At 37.9% G+C, this 26,712-nt stretch overlaps 3 protein-coding genes across 10 annotated transcripts in view; 1 reads left to right on the top strand and 2 right to left on the bottom strand.

Moving 5' to 3' along the window:
• Positions 1 to 26,712, top strand: part of LOC122570748 (neuroligin-4, X-linked-like) — a 223,234-nt gene that overhangs the window by 160,461 nt on the left and 36,061 nt on the right. For all 4 annotated transcript variants that reach the window (XM_043733545.1, XM_043733546.1, XM_043733544.1 and 1 more), the window contains 2 exons: positions 24,628 to 25,038; positions 25,488 to 25,798. In XM_043733545.1, the coding sequence (XP_043589480.1) occupies positions 25,604 to 25,798 (195 nt within the window). In that variant the 5' untranslated portion in view covers positions 24,628 to 25,038; positions 25,488 to 25,603. The remainder of the gene's footprint in view (positions 1 to 24,627; positions 25,039 to 25,487; positions 25,799 to 26,712) is intronic.
• LOC122570749 (AP-1 complex subunit mu-1-like) lies at positions 12,524 to 14,996 on the bottom strand. Of its 2 annotated transcripts, none has more exons than XM_043733549.1 (2): positions 14,836 to 14,996; positions 12,524 to 14,488 (listed from the first exon to the last, which is right to left on the bottom strand). In XM_043733549.1, the coding sequence occupies exon 2, from the start codon at positions 14,463 to 14,465 to the stop codon at positions 13,206 to 13,208; it is 1,260 nt and encodes a 419-aa protein (XP_043589484.1). In that variant the 5' UTR covers positions 14,466 to 14,488; positions 14,836 to 14,996; the 3' UTR covers positions 12,524 to 13,205. The 2 variants fall into 2 exon arrangements, with proteins under 2 accessions (XP_043589484.1, XP_043589485.1); XM_043733550.1 differs by having other exon boundaries at positions 12,524 to 14,499; positions 14,836 to 14,984.
• LOC122570750 (AP-1 complex subunit mu-1-like) lies at positions 18,134 to 20,613 on the bottom strand. Of its 4 annotated transcripts, XM_043733552.1 has the most exons (3): positions 20,475 to 20,613; positions 18,857 to 20,141; positions 18,137 to 18,394 (listed from the first exon to the last, which is right to left on the bottom strand). In XM_043733552.1, the coding sequence occupies exon 2, from the start codon at positions 20,116 to 20,118 to the stop codon at positions 18,859 to 18,861; it is 1,260 nt and encodes a 419-aa protein (XP_043589487.1). In that variant the 5' UTR covers positions 20,119 to 20,141; positions 20,475 to 20,613; the 3' UTR covers positions 18,137 to 18,394; positions 18,857 to 18,858. The 4 variants fall into 4 exon arrangements, with proteins under 4 accessions (XP_043589488.1, XP_043589489.1, XP_043589486.1 ...); XM_043733553.1 differs by having other exon boundaries at positions 18,134 to 20,135; positions 20,475 to 20,611; XM_043733554.1 differs by having other exon boundaries at positions 18,134 to 20,152; positions 20,475 to 20,586.

Below are 26,712 nucleotides of genomic sequence, written 5' to 3'. Positions count from 1 at the left end.
CTTTAAAAAGTAGGTAACTTTAATAAAGAAAAGCATAAACAAAAGATATTTCTATTACGCATTGTATCATTCATATTACTTTCTTTCAAATTTATAGAGCCTATCCTCAGAAATACAAACAAACATCCATTAAAAAGTTCTTTTATACAAACATTCGCGTTCATCCATATTATCTAAAAAAAAACTAACTCCTTTCTAACTTTCCTAACCACCCAAGAGCAAGAAAGGATAATCCCAACGCTCTTTACTATGCATTACATTTAGCCTTCCACGCAAGTTTCATAATCCCTTGGTTTTTCCGTGGCGAATCAGAGGTCCGTAAATCAAAATTTTACGGGTGCGAGAATAAAGTGGTTGACTTTAAAAGGGAGGCCAGACTTTGTTGAACGTGACAGTATATACGTGTTCCCAAGTTTTGTCGAAAGCGACAAAGATCTCTGGAAGAGGGTGGTCTAGGACATGCGCGTGCTCGCGCCCTCGCGCCCCCGCAATGATTCGTAACTAAATGCAAATGCGTGTGGGCACTGCAGTAAATGCAAATGCAATGAGACGTAGTCGTCGCCATCTCGACTTTAAGCTGAGCTAATGCATTCAAGTGCAACGAAAGCAACGCGGTTCGTCGACCCCCCGGTCTTGGTAAGCTGCAACCTTCGTGCAAAGTCCCAACTACGTCACTCTATTTAATTACCACTGCTTCCGAGTGCCTCTGATAACGCGTTTAAGGGGCGTATTTTCTCCCGTGAAACTTTAGCAGAGATCACGGATACCTGTTACGATACGTCGATCGAAGGAGGATCTCCTTTTTTCTCCTTACTTCGAGCGCAAGAACTTTTACACGTGACCCATCGTCCTAGAAATTTCCAAGAGGAAACACGGCAACGTGATTACTCCTTGATAAATGGAATTAAGGAAGCAAAGGATTATTTAGTATGTTATTTTGGCAAATTTCTTATTTAATATTTTCGAACATCATGTTGAATTTCATTAGTCGTACGAATCCGTTAATTGTAGAAATCTTCATGTGGCAGAGAAAATATACGTTTATTTATGAAAGCTCGAGAGTATGATCGTGTTTTTGATAAATAAGGTCGAAAAAGGAAGGTATTGCGCAAGAATTTAGATGAAGTGAAACACAACTTTTTGTATTCTTCAATAGCCTCACTGTTAAGCTCTGGAAAAATTTCAGAAATTTTATTAATGACAGGATTTCATTAATAGATTTCATCGATCAAATAAAGCTTAATTTAGATCATAAAAACTTTTGCCTCTTAATAAGCTAATTAAATTCCCGAATACGTGAACGTATTCCAGAACGAGTTAGAGATATCCATCATTTGGAATAGAAATATGGTCATAACTTAGTGTTTCAATCTGCATCGACCTAAACCAATTCAACTTACGCCATCTCTGATAATCTCCACTTTAAGTTTGTAACTTTATAATCTACCTCCCTAAAATGATTATTGTAAATCATCCATGAATTCCTCTTTAAAACAACATATTATATTATACTTTATTTAGAACTTTATATATCGACGAAATGAAAATTCCATAAGAAAGGATTCCATAGGAAAAAGCAAAATCTCTCGCATTTTGGTTGGTTTATTTTAAATTCTCTCGGTTAATCGCTCGTCGGACGAATCAGTTCGAAAACTAACAGTCAACAATTTTCGACGTTGGTCAGAGGCGTACTATTTTGTACCTCTTTTTTCACCATTCTCTGCCATCCTATCGGCGAGAGAGAAAAAAAAACCAAAGCGTGAACCAATAAATCGAAGTGTCCATAGAATACTGATGGTTATTAGCAAATTTAGTGCAAGCTAGATCCCGCCGCAATTCCCATGTTTAACGTGGACCGACACATTATTCGAGCGTAGGTAATTTGTCGACGTTTACACGCATGCAAATATACGCGGTACGTCCGTACGTACATAGCAGGCCGCCGCAGCATTTATCTGAAGTTCGATTATCTGACAGCGTTCCTGTAATAACTAACCTGGCCTGGATGGAATTTCCACTAATCGACCGTGACGGTAATGGAAATAAATGAATCCCTCCAACATTGCAACCTTTATTAGATTCGGGACGCGAGACTTTGCAACATGAACAGGATCCATAGTTTACATATTTTTCTTTTATAATATTATTCAGTTTTGGTAGCTGGAACAACCTATTTTTAACTTTTCGTCTCAATATTGATTTTTATCAATCACTTAATGACATATACGATGAACATGAATTGTTCTTAGTTTAGCCGATTATTTTAGTCGTCGACTTTTATTAATACGATAGCTACGATATCTCATGTACATATTAAAATATCTAAATATTTTATACAAAATATATGGTACATCCATTTGCGTTATAAGATCTTTTATTATAAAAATATTGATCAATTTCACGAATATACCGAGGAAAAATATATGCGTTAAGGGATTGCGAGGTTGGGCTGAATCGATGAATGTATGTTAAACTTCTTAAATTCTTATGCATGTTAAAAATTTGAGATTTTTCAGTTGAACGTCTATACTGAATCTCTTGCTACTTTTGTTAGTAATGTGAAATTAATTGTACAGAGATACAAGTAATAATCTTCTTTACTTGCGCAGACTCGTGAAAGAGTTTTAAAATTCATAGAGTATTTTTGGAAAATATTCAAAATTCCGATAAACTTGGTAAGGAAACACGTTTATGTTTCTTCGGCACTTTAATTATACCCGAAAGCATTGTCGATTCATCGTCGTGCAGCCGGAAATTATTATCGGCCCATCTAATTCGTAATATCATCGTATCCGGCTGGCGTCGCGTTTATTTCCATAACGCGCGTCGCGACGCCGACAATCGACGCCGCGCCTCTACGTTGCCCGTGTGCTGTGCTGCTGCGGCCTCTTTGCCGTGTATTTGCATACGCAGCGATACTCGAATGCATTAACTCTCGAGTTTAACGTCGAAGAGCCTCCGACGTCTCCAAACTGCTCTCTATTTGCATTTCCCAATGTCCGTGGTCGCGTTGCAACGACAAAACGAGCTCACGTAATGAGCATCCCTTCTTCCTTTCACGGTTACCACGAGCGAACAAAATCGCCTGCCTTTCTTGGAAATTTCAACATTTTTTTTATTCCGCGAATTAATGAGAATTTTCGTATGTATTTAATTTCTCACTTCTCTTAAATTATACATATAAACGCGTACTTTAATATGGAAATATTCGTTGAAATTCTACTGTTCTGCTGATTTTCCCTCGATGTCTTCGAGATTTAAAGATTGCCCGATGTAAGCTTCTTATCCATTGATGGTTTAAAAGTCGGAGGATAACGAAAGACTAAAGATAGATTAATAAAGGAAATAAATAGATTGACGTTTTTACGTTAAAGGAACTGCAAGATTTTATGAATGTTTCAATGTGGTTTAGTTGGTGGCAAGTTGAGTCTGGTTTGCAGACACTTGATATTTTGTGAAAGTTAGGATAAGTTCGTTAAGTTGGAGAGTTGATCTAGTTGAAGCTCAGGTGCTTGAAACCCTGAAGTGCTTTGTCGAGTATGGTATTAACTATCAAAGTACGGCAATTTAATGAAATTTTCGCGGTACGATAAGGGGAAGTGAAAGATTTGAAAGATTCAATACGCTCTGAATCCAAACGCACTTCATATTTCGGTATACACCCGTCCCTCGATTTACGCGGAGTATCCGTTCCACGTGGATTCGTTTCACGCGAATGAAAATCGCATAGATAAAGCCTGTCAGTCCCAGGGAAAAAATATGTACACATACGATGACCAGCGAAACGTAATGTACCTTTATTCTTATCTCATACAGCACTGACGCGACTGACCACGTAAATTAAGATCGCGCGTAAAAACTACCTCGTAAATTGTGTTATAATCTACCGCGTAACACAAGTGCCGCGTAGATTGAGGGATCAGTGTAATTACACGCTGATAAATAAATAACAACGTCGAGTGTCGTATTATCGAGAAATAATTACACATAGCTGTGAGAGCAGAAAACGTCACGCGATCTTATTCGATGGACAATGATTATTTTATTTATTCTAACTGTGTAATAAATCATTTTCTTCTGTATAATCTGCGGAATACGCTGTACCAATTTGGCGTCGTTTTATTGAGCTACCCTGTACAATAAAAGTCATTCATTCGCGTTTGATATTCCAGAATTTTAATAACTCTGAATGGAGAACGACTTTAAGCATCGTTGTAACAGTCGAATGAAAGGTTGGCGATGTTACAGAGAACGAAAAGGGATGACGAATAATGCGAAAGATGGTCGTATTAAGAGTGGAAAGGGTGGAAATGGAGTTCGTGGTACCGTTGCAACGTCACAAAGCGTCATTGTGCAACGTTTTCTTTCCCTTCGCCGAATGTAAATGCCACGGAACGGTATCTATAAATATTTGCTGGCGTTTCTCTTACTAATGAGAACCGCCGTGAAAGCTATCTGATTCAGAAGGTTTCCAAGGGAAATGAAGAATAGACGGGGGTGGTGAGGCACCGACAGATTTTTATCGCCACCATAACGCCCACGGAGAGAAGAACACGCCGTCCTCGCGATCATAATGTCATTTGCATGGCAAAATTGAAATGTTAAAATGCAAATGGACGCGCGCAAATCACCGACCGAAATGCAACACATTTTTCGACTCCGAGGTACCGTGCAGATCTCGTGAAACATTTTCGAGCCGTCGGTTATCCCTCGAGAGGGAATTAGAAGAAACTAAATATATTATGATTGCATTTCTAAGTAAGATGGAATTTTATTCCAGACAAAGACTATTGTATATTTCTCAATTAAGAAAGAAGCTTGTGGTAGAGAATATTTTTCCTTCTTGCGCAAAAAATCTTTCAAATTTTTGTGCAATTTGTCAGTTGTGTTCTCAATCATCGTGATTCTTCTAAACAGAAACAACTGTGTCTTTCTACTGCTTCTTTTTAATTTAGCAAAGAGGATTGCGGTAAATATTTGCCAGCCAAATACCTATAACGTTATACTTATACAACGGTATTATTCGCCTGCATAATGCACCGCCAACAATACATAAACTTACAAACAGTACATAAACTTGTAAAACACTCCCCCCATACAAACATATTTGAAATTCCTGCCTCTTCTTGCTACTCTATCGCGCGATCTCTGTCTTTAATCCCTCGACTTCTCTTTATTCTCCATTGTAATCTGCAATTGTCACTAAATTATACCAACAATTACCAAAGCGCTTTACACGAACCAACCATAGTTTCAATTCACCAACTCTCGTTAACAGTCTCCCTCCCAACGTTCAAAACCCGAGCGTAACTTCTCGCGCGATTGCTCTGCAAGTCACAAATGACTGTACGATAGCTAAAAACAGCGCAGACAGGCAAAGTCTAGGAAATCTCTGGCAGACTTCGCAGGAATCCCCGAATTAAGCGATCCCAACGTGACGGATACGTTGGAGATTATTTCACGAGGTCCAGGGGCTTACGAAGAAAAACGAAGCGCCTTCGAGAGGCATCGATCCGGTATGGCGGAACAGCGGAAACAACTCGTAACCCCGAGAACGTAATTTGCAATCAGATGTCGAAGCTCCAAGCACGGGGGAGCGAAAACAAGGAAGCTCGATTGGCTGGGAGCCAGTGACGGATCCCGCGGTCTTCCCGAAGGGGTGGCGTTTTGTCACTCTTGTCAGTCCGTGGAACAGACACGAGCTCGTCTATCGTGGATGCTTAACACCCATCCGCCTGAAATTCTCTTCTTCTTCTCCCGCGTTCTTCTTCTTCTTTCTCTTTCCCCTTTTTTCTCTTTCTCTTCCCCTTTCGGTTTTTTTCGCTTTTTCCTCCGAAAGAACGTTGAAGGATAAATCACAGCGGCGCACGCGATTTGCGGCCTCGCCTTTTCCCAAATGACTCGGGTAAATGCCGGTTTTTCCGTGAAATCCGGGTAATTCGGGAATCTCGTTTCGAAGCTAGGCCACCGACTCGCTTTTCTTCGGTTTTACGTAGCCACCACGGTGCACTGCCTCTTGCCGAGTCCTATCGATCGATAACGAGCTAGAGAATCTCTTCGTGTCGTTCGCGTACATTTTTACCCAACCAGTCCTCTCTCTGGGGAGGATTGCAACGGTAAAGGGTAAATTGCGAGTGATTCTATCCCTTCCTTTTCCCATCCTACGAAATTGCCTGGCCATTTTTGGCAAAAAGCTTGTATCTAAATCGTATTTTGTCAGGGACTATCGTCGCGCAGTATACTAACGCGTTTATAAGCTCGCTATCTCGAAACGTTCCATAACGTGTCACGCGCGAAAATATAGACGGAATTTTATCCTCGAGAATTCCTGAAAAAGAACGTCTACTTCCTCGAAAGGACTAGATTAAAATTTTCAAACTGCAGCCTTTACTTTGACTCAGCCTTTAGCTAAGCTTAACAACCCTTTGACAGCTTAACGTGTAAAAATCTACCTTTCGCCAATAGAACGTACAAGCCGAAAAACAGGTCCGAAGCAGAAACGCAACACGCGAGATATAACACAGAAATCGCGATAAAGCGTAGTTGCGGTATAGTTGAAGCGATACACATACGCGAGGTTAATTAGACGCGGGAAACGGCGTAGGGTAGTACAGGGATTCGACAAAAACTGCAACTTCCGCCGGATCTCGGCTGTAATCGAGTGGCAGAAAATTAGGGAGTTCGTTTCTTTGGACCGGTTTGCCAGAGGATAGAAGGGAAAAGGGTAGCGTTTTTTCGAGCACTTTTAAGGCGGTTGTCCCGGTTCTCTCCACAGTAACGAACCATCGCGGCCAGCAGGGAAGGGAATTTTTTTCGGCCGAATCCCCGTAATTCAAGGTAGTATCTCCGCAGTGAGGGAAACCGCGGCCCGTTTCTCTACGATTTTATACGCCCAAGCACGCATATATAAACTCCTTTCATGGCGCGACGGGCAACGGCAACAAGCCAGAGCCTCGTTTTCAACGCCAACATTTGAGACTTAAACGTACATATACTTTTATTTATCACGGGGCCGTGGCAAGCGTGTCCCTCGAGAACCGCGAAATGAACGTCACTTAATTTACGCGCTGTCTGACGTTTTCATACATGCTCAACCACCGCTCAACTGTCCCAGTTCGTCGAGCTTCCTCTGAAAGCGGCTTAGCTTCGCGTTTAAAACGCCACCCTTCTGCTCACCTAGTCTTTCCCGAGCCTTTGAACAGGTTTTCGATAGAACGGTGAATTCCTTGTGAAATTCGTGTTTTTTGAATTTGATGGAAAGGCGAAAGAGAAGCAGAGAGAAATAGAGAGAGAGAGAGAGAGAGAGTGGTAGGAGCGAACTCACAGGTTTTGAAAACCGGAGGTGCATTGAAGTCTGACGCATCGCCATTAATCACCGGTTGTTTTGCCGAGGCCGTCTTAACGCGCTATCAGGAACTCTAAAATGGCGTGGCGTTATGACGTCGAATTTTGTGCAAAGCACCGGGAAAACAGGATATTAAGGCGCTTAACTGCGCGAGAGAAAAGGCGCGGAGGTTGGCTTCGTGTTATTAAGAGAAAAAGTTTAAACGCTGGTGAAATATTGTTTGCGTTTGGGAAACGAAAAGAAACGTGTAGGCGGAATGGGGAAATTTTCATGACCGAATCCCTGGAATGTTTAGGTATCTTGGTCATTTGTTTCTCTTTCAAGATCCTTCGTTGTCCGACTACTTTATAGTTAAGTTACTTTCAAACGCTGCCTGATTAGTTTCCATTTGTAACATCGTAAGAGACGTTTAGTAGGAAAGTTTCAGAGCATGATTTTCTATTCACTTTCATCCGAATCTTCGTAAATCTGAATTATCTTGAATTTTTTACCCCATAATCCCGAAGAGCAACGTTTCTACCTACCTTCGTCAAATCTCGCTTGTAACCCAAGTATACAGAAATGAATAAAGAAGCAATGTCTGGCAAAGTTTTGACACTCTTAGATTCGCGAGATGCTGCCACGTGTCACTTACCACCGGGACCAGACAGCGTGCATCCACTTCCGCCATGGAAACGGATGACTTTCGGGATTCAAAAGCAGAGTATTTCTAGCGCTGTAACTTCGCGCCAACACTTTGTACGCAAGGTACATAAACTCGGCTTGAATTACGAATGGCAAACTCCTCTGGAACGTATTTCTGTGAATATACACCAAACAGCTCGGAAGTTATCCACGGGTTTTGCGATTCATATTCCTGTAATTCAATGGATCCCCCGGAATTTAAGCGACATCGCGAGATGCCGTTCCCTAGGAACCGCTGAAATTAAGTCCAAATTGCAGTGCTAATTCGTTTTACGACAAAACAATTTTCGCTCTACGTTACTCGTGCATATAGAAATGTATAAATTCGATTTGACGTTCTACTTTTCATACAGAGAAGCGCTTACAACAAAGACTTTAAGATCATAAAGCCGGTCGCTCGACGAACCTGACCGAGCGAAGAATTCAAAAGATTTCCAACGAATTTAATTCCATTTTTGCTCTTGTTTCGCTAACAATGGGCTATTAACAAAATTTAAAAAGAACTTTCTTCCAATCCATTCGATTAGATATACTTTTTCCAAAATCACGTAGACCCTAAACACCGCCATAAGTCCTCTCAAGTCAATCATCGCAATGTCAAATATTTCCATTTACTAACATAAAACATCTCTCGTATCGTTGCACGATCAAGTCCTCGGAATAACAGCATCCTCAATCCCAACAACGACACCGTCTAAATCTCCGTTTCCGGCGAGTTTTGCAGTCGTAGCCGCAAGTCCCTCGAGAAAGACGCAACTTCGGCCGTCCTCTTTTTTTTCTTATTCTCCAGCCTGTACTATAAGTCGCATTTTTATTCGTCCCCCGACATATCCAGTCGACCTGACAACCGCTATATATTTCCCAGCGAAGTTTTAATATCCTGCGGCGGAGACGACCAGACGTCTGCCATGGATCTCGCGACAGGATCTCGGATGCAACTTTTAAATCGGCCTCGCTAGAATTCCCGTAGAATCCCAGGGCAATTCCGGAGCCGATCGAGAGGCCGATGCTCCATGAGACGTGTGCAACCGATCCCCTAAGGGGTTGCACGCGTACCTCGTACCTCGTTCACCGCCACTTTCCAGTCTGATTTCCTCGGTGAATTTGCTTTTTCTATTAAAGGAACGTTAAGGGTGAAAGGGGAACCATGAAATTGAGCCTCAACCTCTATCTCCTCTGTAAGATCGATCAAGCGACGAGTGGTAAGCGTCACCGCTCAAAGGGAGATTACAGATTCTTAATTCGAATCGATCTCCTTCGTTTTCACGCTGATAATGATACGGCCTAAGTGTTTGATCGTGGCTTATGTGAGATTACGCTCGTACATTTCGAATTTGTTTGATGCTCGTTGTTCTTATCGGGCAAATCTCTGAATAAATAATAGATGGTCTTTGGTGCTGTTGATGTGATTTTAATTGAGAGACACGATGCAGATACGGTATTTACATAAGTGTATTTTTAGTAAAGATAAATGTCGAGAATAATATAGGATAAATTATAAGATATAATTATAAGATAAGTTAGTTTGGTAACGATATGATTTATTTCAATATCGTTGACGCCAGCACAAAATCAAGCATGATGCTCCGTCAGTCTATATGCACGCAGTCATCATTCGTCGCTAACTCGTCTCGTCACAACGGCTCTTTTTCACGCCGACCACACTCCTTGACAACGCTGACGATACTCTTCGACAACGCTGGCAACACTATAGGAGCTCGCTGGCTACACTAAAGCCCCGATGGCAACACTAAAGCTCCTCAACTCACTAACGGCTACCTTCTATACTCTGGTTCTGGTATACCTGGCCCGCACATGTCCCATAGTCAAGTAGACTCTCTTAATCACTTATGGTTTTTCCCCGATACTACAATAATATATAATGTCTGTATTAATGAATTAGTTTAATGAATTTTGTTTGGAGAATATTATGACGATTAATTTTGTATTTCTAATACTTTACGAATATATACGTATAGTAATTTGTCTTAATATCTACACGGTACATTTAATTATATACAGATATATTACAAGTCTAGTAGCTCTAACGATAAAGGAAATAATAATCCTCCGATTGAAAGACAATTTCACGAAATAACTTCGCGAGGCCACGCTTCCATTTGAGAAACAAAAAAGAAACGAAAAAAGGTTAAGGGAAAGAAACGAAAGAATCATTTCGCTCCAATAATTTGCAATCCTTAATGGGTTTCGGATGGCTCGCCGGCTTTGCATGCTTTCTCTCAGCCTTTTTCAAGATACACAATATGAACAACGTGTACGAAACAGGTAATATCATCTTCCAAATGAAAATATCGACATGTTTTATTCCCCTTAATTAAACCCTGCTATTTACTATTTTCTCGTTGGTCAAGATATGTTAGAATATTTATAGTTTGCCGTGTTCTTTGCCTCTTAACCAAAGGAAAGGAATAAACTCTTTTTCTTCGGACAGCTAAAAGCGCCTTTGAAGTTTTCTTCAATTTGACAATCGTAGATAAGATATTTTAATTAAGGAGAGTAGGAGATTCCTTCAGACTCGTTCAGAATAGTCAAATTACTTGAATCCAAGCTGTTTGAGTTCGAGCGACTTGATTTCAAGAAGTATACTTAATATACATTTTTTAAAGAGTAATTAATTACGATATTAATAAAACATCTAATAGAAGTGTTATACGTTACGAAACGTGACTGAATATAAAATTTAAAAAAGCTTGAGTTGCGACAAACTCGTTGTAACTCGAAGCTTGTGACTTGTAAAATTTCGCTAATAACTCGTTAATTGATAATAATTGTGCAAGATGGTCCACCTATCCATCCGTATCACGAACACCACGATAACGGATCTCAACTATAAATTACCCTTCTTTGTGGTATGATAAAGAATTTATATATAGATTTCTCTTTCGAAGCATCACCGTGCGAACCGATAAGCTGAAAATTGCAGTTGCCCATGGAAAACTCGTGGAGTATACATTAACCTTTATTGATCACATCTCTGGCTGAAGACTGCGATGTAACACAGGTGCATGCCCGTACTATTATAAATATATATGTACGTGTGAGTATATAAAGGCGCATACCATAGGAGGAAATTTCGAATAAACGTGTTGTCGTAAATATCCTTCGATGTGCTAGCCGATGTTGCGAATTGATACACAAATTCCAGATGCAAAGCGATGAAAAAGGAGAAAAGGAAAATAACTGACGTACCCCAGGAATATTTATCGTGTTGTCTAGTGAGAATTATGTTTACGGCGTAAACCATAGGCCGTAAATAACGTTAAGATACGTAAAATAATTAGATTAATCGAGAAATTTTGATGCTTTCGTTCTTTGGAAGAGAAAATATCAATCGAAGATTACAGAAGAGAAACATCACTGCAAATACGTTTTTTGTTAATTTTCTGATTTCAATACCAATTAAAGAATGATATTTTAATGTTTAATACTTCGCGTTAATAACCGTTGTTGACAAAAAGCGAGTTTCACATTCAAGTTTCTGGTGAAAAATCAGTCTATAAGAATTCTCATGTACACAAAGAGCTACGTAATACACGGTAAAATTATTCAAAAATACTTTATCCCGCGATAACGGAGAGTCGTTATCAGTTCCTCGCACGTATCTAATACATAACACAAACCACGTAACGAAACCATTGTAGAACTTGTTCAACATTCTAGTCGCGATAGCCAAGCTAAGAGAAGAATTCTTAAAAATTGCCAAATAAATATAAAGAATCCCTTTAAGATGTAGAACGGGTCGGTCTGGTTGTTCTCGATGACCTTTCTTTTTTATTTTCTTCATCTTCTTCCGATACGTTTGTGCACGTATTACTCTGGCGAGATGCGTTTCGAAATTCCTTGCAGGATCAGCAATTTCCATAAAATTATTACACAGCGTGCACACCACCGAAATTTGCATGGCGTGACCGTGTCGCGGCCGCGCGAATAAAAAAGACTCGCTGCGTTTCGCTCTAATCGGGTTTCCGTGTCCTACGGTCTGTTCGCGCGATTCAACGTAGTCCACAGTAGAATATTTACAGATTTTCCAAGGGAAACCACATCGAGCGTAATGTTTTCGCGATTTTTCTATACCACCGTCTTTGATTCCCTTCGAAGCTATCAAACGAATTCGCGATATAGCCTTTTTGCGAATAGAAGTCCCATAGGTAGGCAGCCTTTTAACTTCGAATGACTTCCGCTCAACTCGATAGTCAGGTTTATTCGAGACCTTGCGAATGTAGATTTTATCGAAGTTGAATTAAGGGAGTACATAGGAGGAAATGGTTCTATTTATTAGGATGTTTCTTTTTTCTGGATTATAAGAAAGTAAAATTGATGAAAGAGTCAGGTCAGTTTTAAAGGAAATATAGAATATGTACTTGATAATAAATAATAGAAAAAACTTTTGAACTGAAATTTTGCTTCTCATAAAACTGTTTATTTTTAAAACAATAAAAGACGGATTGTTCGATATAATAAAAAGAGTATAGATAGATTTTGTTAAAAATTTAATAAATCTTCTGTGTATCTTAAATTATTATTACAATAAAAACAATATTATTATTCGTTGTCATACTGACATACAATAATAAGTCTATAATACTATTACAGATTATGTTAGTACAGGAAAACGCCTATTAATTCGTTAACAATTCCATGAAAACACTCAAATACGATAATTTTCTATATATTTACAATTTTTCTTTTTCTTTTTTACATTGGATAATTTCGTTGGAATACACATTTATAACATAGGATCCAAACGTATTACAACTAGTAAATTAAGTACATACTTTGCATTTGCATAGTTTATAGTACTATGAGAGGAAATTATTGCAATTGTTCCTAAAGAATTATATACAGAACATGAAGAACACGGAAAAAATGTTAAAGTGTCAAAATTGCAAATGGAATTAAAATTATACCAAGTGTGTCAAATAAAGATCAATGACGATAAATTATTAGTCAATATCGCAAACACTAGTTTTACATTCTATAAAATCGCAGTTTTTATACGGATCACGATCGTTTCCGAAACTTGCCATAAATTTAATTGTAAATGTGTTCGGAAGCGTACCAAGCGTAGCAAACCGACTAGTTTTCACTTTTATACTACGATTAACATTGGCGTAACGTGTTAAAAATGTCTTTTCCCTTCACAAATTTCTTACATTTAATTCGTCCTCAGCTGGTAATCTCCATTTTGCGTGATATACCGCACCCATGGTAATGCCTGATATCCGCTCTTTTCTATAATTTTCAAATAGCGCACTTGAATTCCAGAAGTAGTGAAATATGGAATTTCAAATTTCACTTGAATTGGTGGCTTTCCTTCCACATCCTCCCCAATGACAGATGGTAGACCAAAGTGTGCCCTCATCAGATATTCTTTACCACCAGGAAACGACTTAATGAACCAAGTTATTGCACTCTGCTCTGGTGAATATTTAACACTACCGATGGTAGTCCTAAATTTGGGAGAGTCTGCATCGTTGGGTACTGGGATTACTATTTCTACATTGTTGGCTGTAGAACGTCTCTTAAATTGCGATCTCGCTTTTATCATGTATTCTACCCTGCTGTGGGCATGCCTCTCAATGACAGATTCTATCCATATCAGAGGTTTTACGTGTGTATTCAGTCTGTAAGACATTAATTCAAACTCTCCATCGGGAGGAATGAATGAAATTGTTCTGTCGTTCTCGAATCTAGACAATCTGACACACTGATGGAATTTCACATCTTCCAGTTCGACAGATTTGNGGCCTGTAGATTCGAATAATACTTTGTCGTTAAGACCAAGTCTTAATTCTGGCATTCCAGACAAATAAACTCTCATCTTTATTGCACCCACAATTTCAGAACTTAAAACATTTCCATTAGCATTTGCAAGAAGATTCACAGACTCTATCACGTCTAGGAACACTTCATTTTTACGGTACTTTATACCTTCTGATCTCCAAGATACAGCATTAGTCACAGCCATGGGAATGCGCGGTTGGATTTCAAGTTTATGACCTTCCTGCGTAATGTATTCTTGTAATATCTTACTATCCGTGGTTTGCGGATACCCAAAGTCTATTAATTCATCTAGAAGCTCATAAATGACTACAAAATTATCTCGTATGCTTTCTTCTTCCAATTCCTTGAAATATTCTTGCATCACTTGCACCAATTTATGCAAGAATACAAATACTAAGGAAATATTTGCATTCTTCTTTGTAGTGGATACAATATACAAATTATTGTACTTTATATATGAATATGTGCATTCTGTGGTTTGTATAATCGGAGTAAGATTGCCCTCCTCCTCGCGTTCCATTACGAGAGGCATGAACTTTTCTATAACACCCGTTTCTATGTCTCCACGATAATTTCGTGAGATCAAAACCTTCCCCTTCACGTCTAATATATATATCGCAGACGTCGACATCTTGAAAATTTGTTATACTGCAACTAAGAAAAACCTAACCGTTATCCTAATATGCCAATCTTTACTAAAAATGTGAAATTGCGATGAAGAAGAAAAAGGTATGACAAATGCGAACGTTCGATAAACCGAGTATGGAAAATACGTGATAGAGGTTATGTTATCAAACAAAAGTACATAAATTAAAGGAAGAATTCAGTGTAAAATTTAAAATACGATGCACAAAATTTATACCAAAATCGTAATATAAAGAAGTACTAGAAGAACGAATGAGAAATGTATCCTTGAAAAATCTTAATTTGACATCTATGGTACGTCAAAAACACTGGATATGAGTTTCAAGGAAAAATTTGTCACATATATAAGTACTTACTACGTGTCCTTGCAATTCCTGAAGAAATGTTAACCCTTAGATTATTTACATCGAAGGTAATTTCTCTTATAAATGAATAACAGAAAAGATGTTATTGACAAAAAAGAGACAGCCCCTCCCAGTTGCTTGAGTGCCACTGTGGCACTACCTGAAGTTGCTCGCTACGAATGGACGAGGTGCGAGCCGTAATCGAGGCGCATGCGTTGCTAACTTCTATTTCTATTACTGCTATCTTTACTCTCTTCCCTTGTTTTCATTTAAAAATTGTCCGATCGCTATCTTTCCAACTTTATTGGTTTTATTAATAAGAAAAGGTAATGTTTAATACTCTCAGAAAGAAAGCGTTGATGATTACTGCTGAATTGACGAATTAAAAAATTTATGTCGACCTTAAATCAAATTATTGATACTTCCGCTCAGTTTCGCATTACATTTCGTGGTTTAACATTTTTGCATAAAATTACAATAGAATTTTTCTAAGGTAATGCCCGTCGGTTCATTATCATAATTATTGTAATTTTATTCTAAGCATTTTATCTTATCTTCGACTAAAAATATGTTGTCGTAAACCTTATCATTCCTCATGGCCTATTTAGTAATTTTTATCTAAAAAGTTCTTCAGAAATATGAAAACGGTATACCGCGATCATAAATTAATAGTTATAACTACGAGTTTCGTAAGGACACTTTAAATCTTGGATTATAAGAGTTACTAGTAAATTGATATTCTGTTTATGTATAACTTTTCATTAAAATCATATTAATCCAATTATATGTACCTATTATTCTGCGGAAAGAACAATTGGAAAATAATTTCGTCGTACATACTGCGCAGCATATACTTGTCAATATTTTCTGGAAACTAAATAAATAGCAATATAAAAATTTAAATACTATTATATCTCATAACAATACGAACATTTAATTATTAGACCCAAATAAACAAAAGATGACATCATTTTTGGTCCATTTAAACAAAAATCACATTTGACAATAACATTTCTCACAAAACCTTACAAAATGACTGTTATTTTTGGTCCCTGACTACTGCAATCTTCTAATTCTTCAGATTTAATAAATTTTTTAAATTCAAGACGTAATTTACGAACATACAGCAAAGTAAAGGAGGTATAAGCTTGACACGATGTTTCAAGAAAAAATCTACCAGGTTCGCGAATTCCAACGTTACATAGGAGCACAATGGCCATCGGTGTTACGTAATAAAAGTGTAGTGCACCGAAGTAGGCAATTGTTCGGCACAAAAGCGCATCGATGACCTCACGGTGCGGTGCGCTCGCTATAAAATATAAAAGGACTAGGGAGAGGTAACTGAACCTCGTTTGACTACGTGAGCTTTGAAAGGAGAACGGAAAGTAGAAGATGGCGCGGGAACCGACTGGTCGCTGTTACCCCTTCCTCTTCGTGAAACTGCGTACAACGATCGAAGCCTTTCAATTTTAATTAAAATGTAATTTACGATGTCGTTCTACCGATAAAGTATAAAACCGTGACTTAAACCGTGAAAAGGGCTTCCGAGAAAAAAGTTCTATCGATCGAATCCTCTTCGCCTTTCCTTTCATTGCATTTTATTGAAATGTAATATTTAACGTTATGAAAATCTGGCGATGTATAGCCACTAGTGTATCGCACATGTGCTTTTCAGGATTAAAGATGTACGCTACAAAGTCATCCTAAGATCTTGAATTTTTATAAAGGTACAAGGTGCAAGATACAACGCGACAAAGTCTGACTAGAAGTACGCAAAATCGAGCAGTTAAAATTTCAAACCATAATTAACCAAACGATAGCTTATAAAGTCTATTTTTGTAGTTACATTTTATTATATTTTGAATTTCATTTTTATATAATAAAACGATAACACAAATCTTGCGTTATTTCGTCTAGAAAATTGTCGTCTAAAAGCTGAATAAAAAAGGAAAAGATAATGCTTGGCTTGTGGAACGGTGCAGTGTAAAGATACTAAATAGAGGATTCCAGCAATAAAAGAAATAACAAGAATAATAAAAAAAGTATATTTTTCATATATCAATAATAGGAACAAACCAGCGATACCATAAACGAGAATATACCTGAAATCAAAAACCGACGATGTCGTAAATAACAAAAATAATAAAAGAAATATATCTCATATATGTAATATCCGCAATAAAAGTAAAACAGTAGCATCACAGACAAAAATATTATATAACAGAAGTTCAGAAACAATGACTTCAACGAATTAATAAAAGTGATACAGAAATATATAAACCATGAAAACTAAATATAAACTAAAATTACTCGTCCAGGAAATCGCATAAAGAACGCGTAATATCGTTAGTTCGATTTTTCTATTTAAAAAAAAAAACACTGCTCGAAACAAGCGAGTAAATAGATTAAATCGAAAAACAATGTGTTTACATTTAAAAATCCGTGCAGCCAGCTTGTTTCCACGATAACACAATTACGCTGCATCAAGTGTTTTCGCACGTTAACCAATCTCTTTCGCTATTTTATCCGAGAGGGAAAAATAGAGGAAGCAGCCAACGTATGGAGAACCGGAAAACTGCTGACCGAGTCTCATCAACGAAATCAGAAATTTCACCGTAAGAGAGAACGTAACCGATCGTAGCAAACGGCACAAATGTATTTGCCGTATAGATGGACAAATATTGTTTCCACCTTCCGTAATAATCGTTAACTTGGAAATGGTTTATTTGATTGACTCTGGATCGTCTGCATCCCGCCCGAATCCAGCTACGAGAAAGAGATATTTACTAGGGAGATCGACTCGTCCTGAATCCCAGCACTGTTTGCACGAAATTCCGCGAGAAATTCCATCGTAATTGAACGAGACCGTCTCGATTATAAAGTCAAATCATCAATGAAGTAGAGGATAGCAACTCTTCCACCGCTAGAGAATGCATTTTCTTTCCTCCTTCTTGTCCCTCCATTCTAATTTTCTCTCTGTTCCTCTTCTACAGTTTTCTTCAGACGTGATTTCCTTCAGTTGAGTAAATAGTCGGTCGTGGACAGGAGATGGTAAATAAATGGTCTATACGTTAAGGTACGAAATGAAAGAGTAAAATGTGCACAGAAGGAATGTAGCTCCATCGAATTAAATCTAAAAAAAAATTTGAAATGATTTAGCAGATAAAAAGATTTCGAACTTACAAATATTTAATAAAATCATATTTAGTTTCATGATGAACTTTGATTAATTTGAATACTGTATCTAAAACTTAATGAAAAATTGGGATTTATAATAAGAAAATTGGGGATAATAAGAAAAAACATAATTTTTATTAAAAATTTAATACATCTCAATGTCTTAAATTACTAATACATTGTTTACAATAATAACAACATTATTATCTCTCGTCATACTGATATACAATAATAAACTTGTAATACTATTAGAACTTACACATATATTAATACCGAAAAATGCCTATAATTCGTTAACAATTCCATGAAGACATTCAAATACCATGGTTTCCTACATATTTACAATTCTTCTCTTTTTTTATATTGGGTAATTAAATGTATACTATAGTTGCCCCTGTATGTGGAAAATACTATTTGTAGTACATATTTGCAATATGGAATGGGAAAAACATATAGTCAATAAATTAAGTACATCGCCTTTGCACGCGATTTATGGTAATATGAGAGGAGAATATTGAAAATATTCCTAAGAAATTATATACAAAACATGAAGAAAATGTACAAAATATTAACGAGTATTAAAACTGCAAAAAAGATTAAAATTACACTAAATCCGACAAATAAAGATCAATGACGATAAATTATTGGTCAATATCGCAAATTCTAGTTTTACATTCTACAAGATCTTAATTCCTATACAGATCACGATCGTTTCCGAAAATTACCATAAAATTAATTGTAAACATTCGGAAGCATACTAAGCGTAGCAAACCGACTAGTTTTCACCTTTGCATTTTTTATTAACATTAACGTAACGTGTTAAAAATTCTGCCTTTCCCCTTCATAAATTTCTTACGTTTAATTCGTCCTCAGCTGGTAATCTCCATTTTGCGTGATATACCGCACCCATGGTAGTGCCTGATACCCGCTCTTTTCTATAATTTTCAAATAACGCACTTGAATTCCAGAAGTAGTGAAATACGGAATCTCAAATTTCACTTGAATTGGTGGCTTCCCTTCCACGTCTTCCCCAATGACAGATGGTAGACCAAAGTGTGCCCTCATCAGATATTCTTTACCACCAGGAAACGACTTAATGAACCAAGTTATTGCACTCTGCTCTGGTGAATATTTAACACTACCGATGGTAGTCTTAAATTTGGGAGAGTCTGCATCGTTGGGTACTGGGATTACTATTTCTACATTGTTGGCTGTAGAACGTCTCTTAAATTGCGATCTCGCTTTTACCATGTATTCTACCCTGCTGTGGGCATGCCTCTCAATGACAGATTCTATCCATATCAGAGGTTTTACGTGTGTATTCAGTCTGTAAGACATTAATTCAAACTCTCCATCGGGAGGAATGAATGAAATTGTTCTGTCGTTCTCGAATCTAGACAATCTGACACACTGATGGAATTTCACATCTTCCAGTTCGACAGATTTGNGGCCTGTAGATTCGAATAATACTTTGTCGTTAAGACCAAGTCTTAATTCTGGCATTCCAGACAAATAAACTCTCATCTTTATTGCACCCACAATTTCAGAACTTAAAACATTTCCATTAGCATTTGCAAGAAGATTCACAGACTCTATCACGTCTAGGAACACTTCATTTTTACGGTACTTTATACCTTCTGATCTCCAGGATACAGCATTAGTCACAGCCATGGGAATGCGCGGTTGGATTTCAAGTTTATGACCTTCCTGCGTAATGTATTCTTGTAATATCTTACTATCCGTGGTTTGCGGATACCCAAAGTCTATTAATTCATCTAGAAGCTCATAAATGACTACAAAATTATCTCGTATGCTTTCTTCTTCCAATTCCTTGAAATATTCTTGCATCACTTGCACCAATTTATGCAAGAATACAAATACTAAGGAAATGTTTGCATTCTTCTTTGTAGTGGATACAATATACAAATTATTGTACTTTATATATGCATATGTGCATTCTGCGGTTTGTATAATCGGAGTAAGGTTGCCCTCCTCCTCACGTTCCATTACGAGAGGCATGAACTTTTCTATAACACCCGTTTCTATGTCTCCACGGTAATTTCGTGAGATCAAAACCTTCCCCTTCACGTCTAAAATATATATCGCAGACGTCGACATCTTGAAAATTTGTTATACTGTAACTAAGAAAAACCTAATCGTTATCCTAGTATGCCAATCTTTACTAAGAGGAAGAAAAAGGAATGACAAATGCGAACGTTCGATAATGGAAAATACGTGATAGAGGTTATGTTATCAAACAAAAGTACATAAATTAAAGGAAGAGTTCAGTGTAAAATTTAAAATACGATGTACAAAATTTATACCAAAATCGTAATGAACTCGAAATCGAAAGAACTACTAGAAGAACGGATGAGAAATGTGTCCACGGAAAGTCTCAATTTGACATCTATGGTACGTCAAGAACACTGGATATGAATTTCAGGGAAAAATTTGTCACATATATAAGTACTTACATTTTCTGGCAATTCGTTCAGGAATGTTAGCGTTTCGATTATTTACATAAAAAAGAATTCCTCTCATAGAAGAATCACAAAAGAGGTATTATTGACAGAAAAACCCTCCCCTCCCAATTGCTCCAGTAGCACTGTGGAGTGCCAGTGCCCTGAAGTTGCTCGATACGAAACATAATCGAGGCGCATGCGTTGCCAACTTCGTGCTGAATATCGACCCGCTCCTCTTCCGAATCATTCAAACACTTTATAGACGGCAATATTTAGTAGGAAGTATTTTGTTCGAATTGTAAAACGCGCTATCATTTCAACTTTACTACCACAGTAAAAAAGATAATTTAATAGTCCCGCTAAAGAGAAAAGCACCAGTGAGACTGCTGAATTGACGAATTTTAAAATTTATGCCGACCTTAAATCAAATTATTAATACTTCCACTTTGTTGGTGGCATTGGTCACGTTGCACACGTTTTATCGTTTTTGCGTAAAATTGCAATAGAATCTTTCCAGGGTATTACACGTTGTCTCATTTTCATAATCATTATCAATTTTAAAATAATAATTACATCAACTTTCCTTAATTACCTTCAACTAAAAGTATATCTTGTTATAAACCTTATCTTTCAATAAATTGAAACTTTATTTTTCGAAATTCTTACATTACGATAAAGATAACCTATTTAGTCATTTTTCAAATTTTATCATTAAAATTTCCAAATGTTTCCTATAACGCATATAATATATTCTTTATAAATAAAATTTCTGTAGTAAAAGTTCAAATACAATTTTAAGCCAGTGTACATAAACATCGGCAGTTAATCACAAACATGAAATTCGTTTTTCACGAAGACGTCAGCCAAGAATCTTGTCACAAGTATTCTTCCTCAGCCATATTCCATCACTCTTTCCTTCTAGTCAGCTTCAAATTTCCCCGCAGAACAACAATCTTCCCGCTCCCATTCGCCTTGCTTCCGCTGTTTCCCCGGGTTTTGCACCATTTTGTTGCTGTTTCTTTCGCCTTTATTCCCCGGCGAGCATGCGGCCGCAAAGCAATCCCGTCGGTTCTCGGGCTGTCGATTTCCGTGGATGAAACGTCAATCCCAAGATAAAGTGGCGGAATACAGGGGCAAGATCTCGCGGCTATACTACGCGCCAACCCTCTCTATCCGGGGATGCAGAGGCTTGAAAGTTAGAGCCGCTCAGGGAATCCGACGCGACCGATAATTGAGATTCGGAATTAAATTAGCGGAACTTCGATTCCTCGACCGGCGGGCTCGTCCCCTCGGTGACTTGGCCGGAAATGCGTTCAGCTGCCTCAATCCTGTTTCCCTCGATCAAATCGTTAGGCGAACTGCTTTCCCTTTCTGATAGCCCGTCAACGCGCCAATGGCAGTGCAATTGAATTAAAAGGGCGCGGTGGAGAGTTGGACGAAAATTGTTTATTAACCCATTCGAAACCAACGACACATCATGCGCGTTCTATGTTATTTCATTAACACAACCGATAATGCGTTATATACACTGGTTCATGAAAGTATTTAAACACTTGTAATAGAAAATATTTAGGTCCATGTTGTATATGCTACACGAAACATTTTGCAAATTCTCTAAACAATTTTCGTTTCACTCGATTCATACCGTAGACTAGCTTTTCTATCAAGTAATCTCTATATAAATTTTGAGATCGTTTTTAAAGTTAAATAATATCACGATGACAATCGATTCGAAGTATTTTAAAGAAATTAATATTATCGTTAACATTTACATATTCGCATTATATGTAAAAAATTTGCAAATTAACGCACCAGTTTGATGGGAAATTCTATTTGGTACGTATTAACTTCCGGAAAACAGGTGTTCTCCATGAAGATTCGCTTTAAAGAGCTAAAAACCTCGCTTACCAGTGCAATATCCCGCCGTACTTATGTACAACTTTTCAGTATGAATTCCCTTAAACCCTGAAACACCATCAAAGCTTTGAGAGTCGTGTCCGTTTTATACGCGCTTTTCCACATATTTTTCAAGAAAACCAGAATCATTAGCCCGATCTCACCGGAAAAGAGATTGTTTTCTCGAGCATCAAAGAGATTTTTCCATTCTGCGGCTAGCTGAGAACGGTGCTGGTCCTTTAGAAGAAAATCCATTAGGATTCTCAAAGAGTCTCCTTCCGTTAATGCGAAACACTCCAGATATTTGCATGCGTTCCAGCTTAATTTTTCATGGTACAAATGAAAAAAGTTCGAGTTCGATTAATAATAAATTTCTGCCAGGATGGTATCGTGTTCGAAGGGACCATAGAGAATGTTAATCTACGCGAAGGACACGCGACGTTTCTTTTTATCACTGGACGAAGCCTGAAAGGTCTATGAAACTCGCGAGCAGTTACATTAACGATAAAGTTGACAAATCGTTTTGTTAGCGGCATGAATAACGGTTCCAAATCGTGTTCTCGCGGGCTCGCTCATTCTTTCCACTCGAACGAACCCTTAACTACGTAGGTACGCCCTTATCTGGAATTTTCGATGAACACGCGAATACCACGTAATCGAGGATCAGTGAATTTCGGAAGAATTTTCTTAGAATTAAAAAAGAACGTCCTCTCACGACGAATAAATAAAAATAAATGTTTTATCAACTAATCTGGGGTGTATTTAAAACACAATAATGCTAAATGTAAATAACAAGTATGTAATAAAATAATACAAGGAATAATACGTATCAAAAGTTTTATTCTCGTGAAAAATTACAAGCGAGCATAAAGGGAAAGAAATCACTTCCTGAATGTAAAAAGACCTATCGACGCCCGTGGGAGAGATAATTATATAATTAGAGGAAAATAATGAAAAGAAGATAAGGTGCCTGATTGTTACATCCTTTTTGTTTTTAACTCTTTGACTCTTTATTTGCATCGCATTGTATTAATTTAATTATGTAATGACAGGCTTGCAAAGGTAACAAGAAAAAGCTCGAACGAAAGCTTTTACGGAATCGCCTGTAAATCTATCTGGCTCGAAGCATTCTAATAATTGAAATTACGATCCAGTTAAAATTCGCCTCTTGTTCAAACAACTGACGTTTAAAACAATTAACAATTATTGTACTGTGAAACGTAGAATTCAGTTCTCATTTTACCGATACGCAACTAATGAATACGTACGAATATTATTTATTACGTACACTCACTTCTCGTTTGTCCACTTTATAATTCCTACTTTCCTCTCGTCTGCCAAAGGAAAATATTACAGAGCCTTAAAAACATCCAATTTAAATTTTCCAAATTACCATAAAATAATGAAGTTTATTTATTCATACGTACGAAATCCAAATTTACAAAGGAACAATCACGAATGAAAATAAGCACATTGTAATACACACACAGGATTCTACGTAGCTACCATTAGACTACGGAGTTTTGTGCATTTATGGAGAAGTTAAAGGTGCAAGACTGCACTGAATGTACGTGATATAAAATACGAACGTATATAAAATACATAAAATGTAATATTCGTTCTAAGTAAAAGTATTTAGTAGGTGTAAATGTTTCAATTATATTTATCAAGATTTGCATAAATATTCTCGGTCTATTTGTCGCGAAAATTGTTTTCGCGAAACATTTGAAATCGCTACTTATGAGAAGACGAAGCATCCGGTACGGGCTAATCTTGCTGTTTTCGCTCGAAGCTCGTCCAATCTTCCATCACGATCCGGCGCAGCTTGTCAGCTTTAAAGATTTATCTCGCAGCGCGAAAGATTGCTTGTCGCAAGCCTACGTACAGTCGGTAGGACCGATATAACGAAGTTGTAAATTTGTGCGTTAAGTAACGACATCCATCGATGTAACCGCGTCTAACATCTGTAGTTACCAGAAGCTTCGACTTTCATTGAAAATTCGAACACGCGTTGTCCCGAATCTCAAATTATCGAGATTTATTTAAAAAGAAATAGAGAAACGCAGCTTGGAGAAGAGAAAGTAACATAGTGCAGATATGTACAGCTGGTTGAGAATGAGAATGGCGATCCAATGGAAAAAGCAAGCATGGAATGGCACTGATTGCTCCGAGAAAACTTGCTTTCCCTCAGGGCATCCCTCTGATCAAGCTTCTCACCTCCCTTCTTCTATATAGAACTGGACTCACGTTCGCCTTCTTTTGGTTTCAGATCGCCGCTCGGTTTTAGCGATTCAGAAACAGCCACGTCGATTTCAGAAAGAATCACGACCGGGATCGCGCAGCCAGGAGAATTCTCATGGAAACGGGAAAAAGGTATTCAGGCTGGGCCATGTTCTTCCCTCCTGTGTTCGAGGGATGTTTTGAGTGCAATTTAACTTGCACAGCCGAAAGAGAGGGTTAGGAAAGGAAGGTAGGAACAGGCGAAAAAGAAGTAGAAGTGGCTGGCTGGATCTCAGCCGCGGGCCACGCGAGCTGCAACTACTCAAAGACGTTTTGCATAACGAAGTTACGAAGCGATTCGTTGGCGAAGAACGTTGTATGGCCTACAAAATAACTCGAGACTCGTCCCGCTGATTGAAAGTACCTCTAGAACATTGTATCGCTTCCGGTGACGGCTGAGGTAAGTCTCTCGATGCAATCTTGACGGAGTTATAAGACGCGTGGAGAAGATTGCCGCGGGTTATTTTTTCAAATAAATCGAGCATCTCGTGGAACGAAGATGATCTTAGTTAATTGTACACGTAAATGCAGTTGGAGGTACATTTATGGAGAAAATTTATGAAAATGTAGCCCTTTCGTTTTACTAACAGTGCTTTTATTGGAAACGTTATTACGTTAGGCTTTATGGTATACTACATGGAACAATTTTATATTTTACATTAGATCATTACTACTGCAGGTAATTAGTTCTAGTAATTAGTTTACGTGTGTCATGACGCGAAGAAGGTTGAATATCGTTGGTACAGAATTACAATTACGCTGTAGCCTGTGCGAATAAAAAAGAATTAATACGATAACCGACATGTAATAAAATATTTGTTGAAAAGGGAAATTATTTCGAATGTTTAGAATTAAGCGGAGGTGATCTCGGCGAGCGGTCGGCAGACCTTCGAGGCCGTGGCTGAAGTCGTGTTCGACGGTTATGCTGCTGGCGTCGCTTCGAGTGGCCGCCAGCAAATGCTGTCATGCTCTTGCCATGCCAGCCGGCGGCCAGGAAGAGGCCGCTGGTCACGAGGTCCTTGAGCAGATCGAAAAGCTGCCTCGTGTTGATTATTATCCTCGTGTTGATCGGTCGCGAGGTATCGCGAGCTGCCACGCAGATCCGCTACGCTTCGCGCATCGTCGAGACCAAGAGCGGACAGATACGTGGGATTCTTCAGGTATGTATCGATTTTCTTCTCTTCGAAAGTCATTCGTCCGAACAAACGAGCCTGTGGCTCAGCCGAATATCGATTTCAAGGGTTGCCAAACGGATGGGCAATGTTTTAAGCAATACGATCCTATTATACGATAATCCGTTGTTTAATTATTTTTTGGAGCTATTGAATGTATTATCGAGAGTGTATCTTTATAAAATTTGAGAGGGTTGTTTGAATTTGTTAAAGCAGGGAAAAAAGAAGGCTTTGAAACTAATGATGAAATCACGTTTCGTCGCAATTTAAGGCCAATTAAAAACACAGGCAACTATGTTCTGAAACATCTATTAATATTCTTGTTACCAAAGGTTTTGGTACTGAATATTCTTCATTATTGTACTTATTATTTATTATTAAAGTTGTTATTATATAGTTTTTATGATCTCAGAACATGGAGTTCCTTTTGTAACATAATAATACATCAATAAATATAAAAATATTCTACTATTACGTAAATACCAGTCATTTTGACTGGCTTTGGTAGAAATAGCTACGTCTCAAGTGCCAGTAGTTCTAGTGTCAAAACGTGCGAAAGATATACCCATGACATATTTGCTTCGGTTCTGACAGCTTGACTTTAAAACCAGATTTATTCTCAAAATTCGAGTTGCTGCAGAGGTAAAAATCTTTCCTCTGCGCTCTTTGCATTCTTTGACTCCATCTTTTTGGACAGATCCAAGTATCCAAACAATAGTAACATTACCCGCTCGATGCTATCAAGTAGGAGATAAAAAGCAACGTATTCAAAGTTTTCTCAACTCGTACGTCCGAAGAATGAAAATAAAACAGAAAAGAAGGAAGGATCGATCATACTATCAGATGGTTTGCATATTGAATACATAACCCTTGTGCACGTAGGGAGCCTGAAAGGGTCCGTT

The sequence above is a fragment of the Bombus pyrosoma genome, linkage group LG9 (assembly GCF_014825855.1).
Source record: "Bombus pyrosoma isolate SC7728 linkage group LG9, ASM1482585v1, whole genome shotgun sequence".
NCBI classification, from domain to species: Eukaryota; Metazoa; Arthropoda; class Insecta; order Hymenoptera; family Apidae; genus Bombus; species Bombus pyrosoma.
Note: the sequence above shows the minus strand (reverse complement) of the source record. Positions and strands in the feature narration are given on the sequence as shown.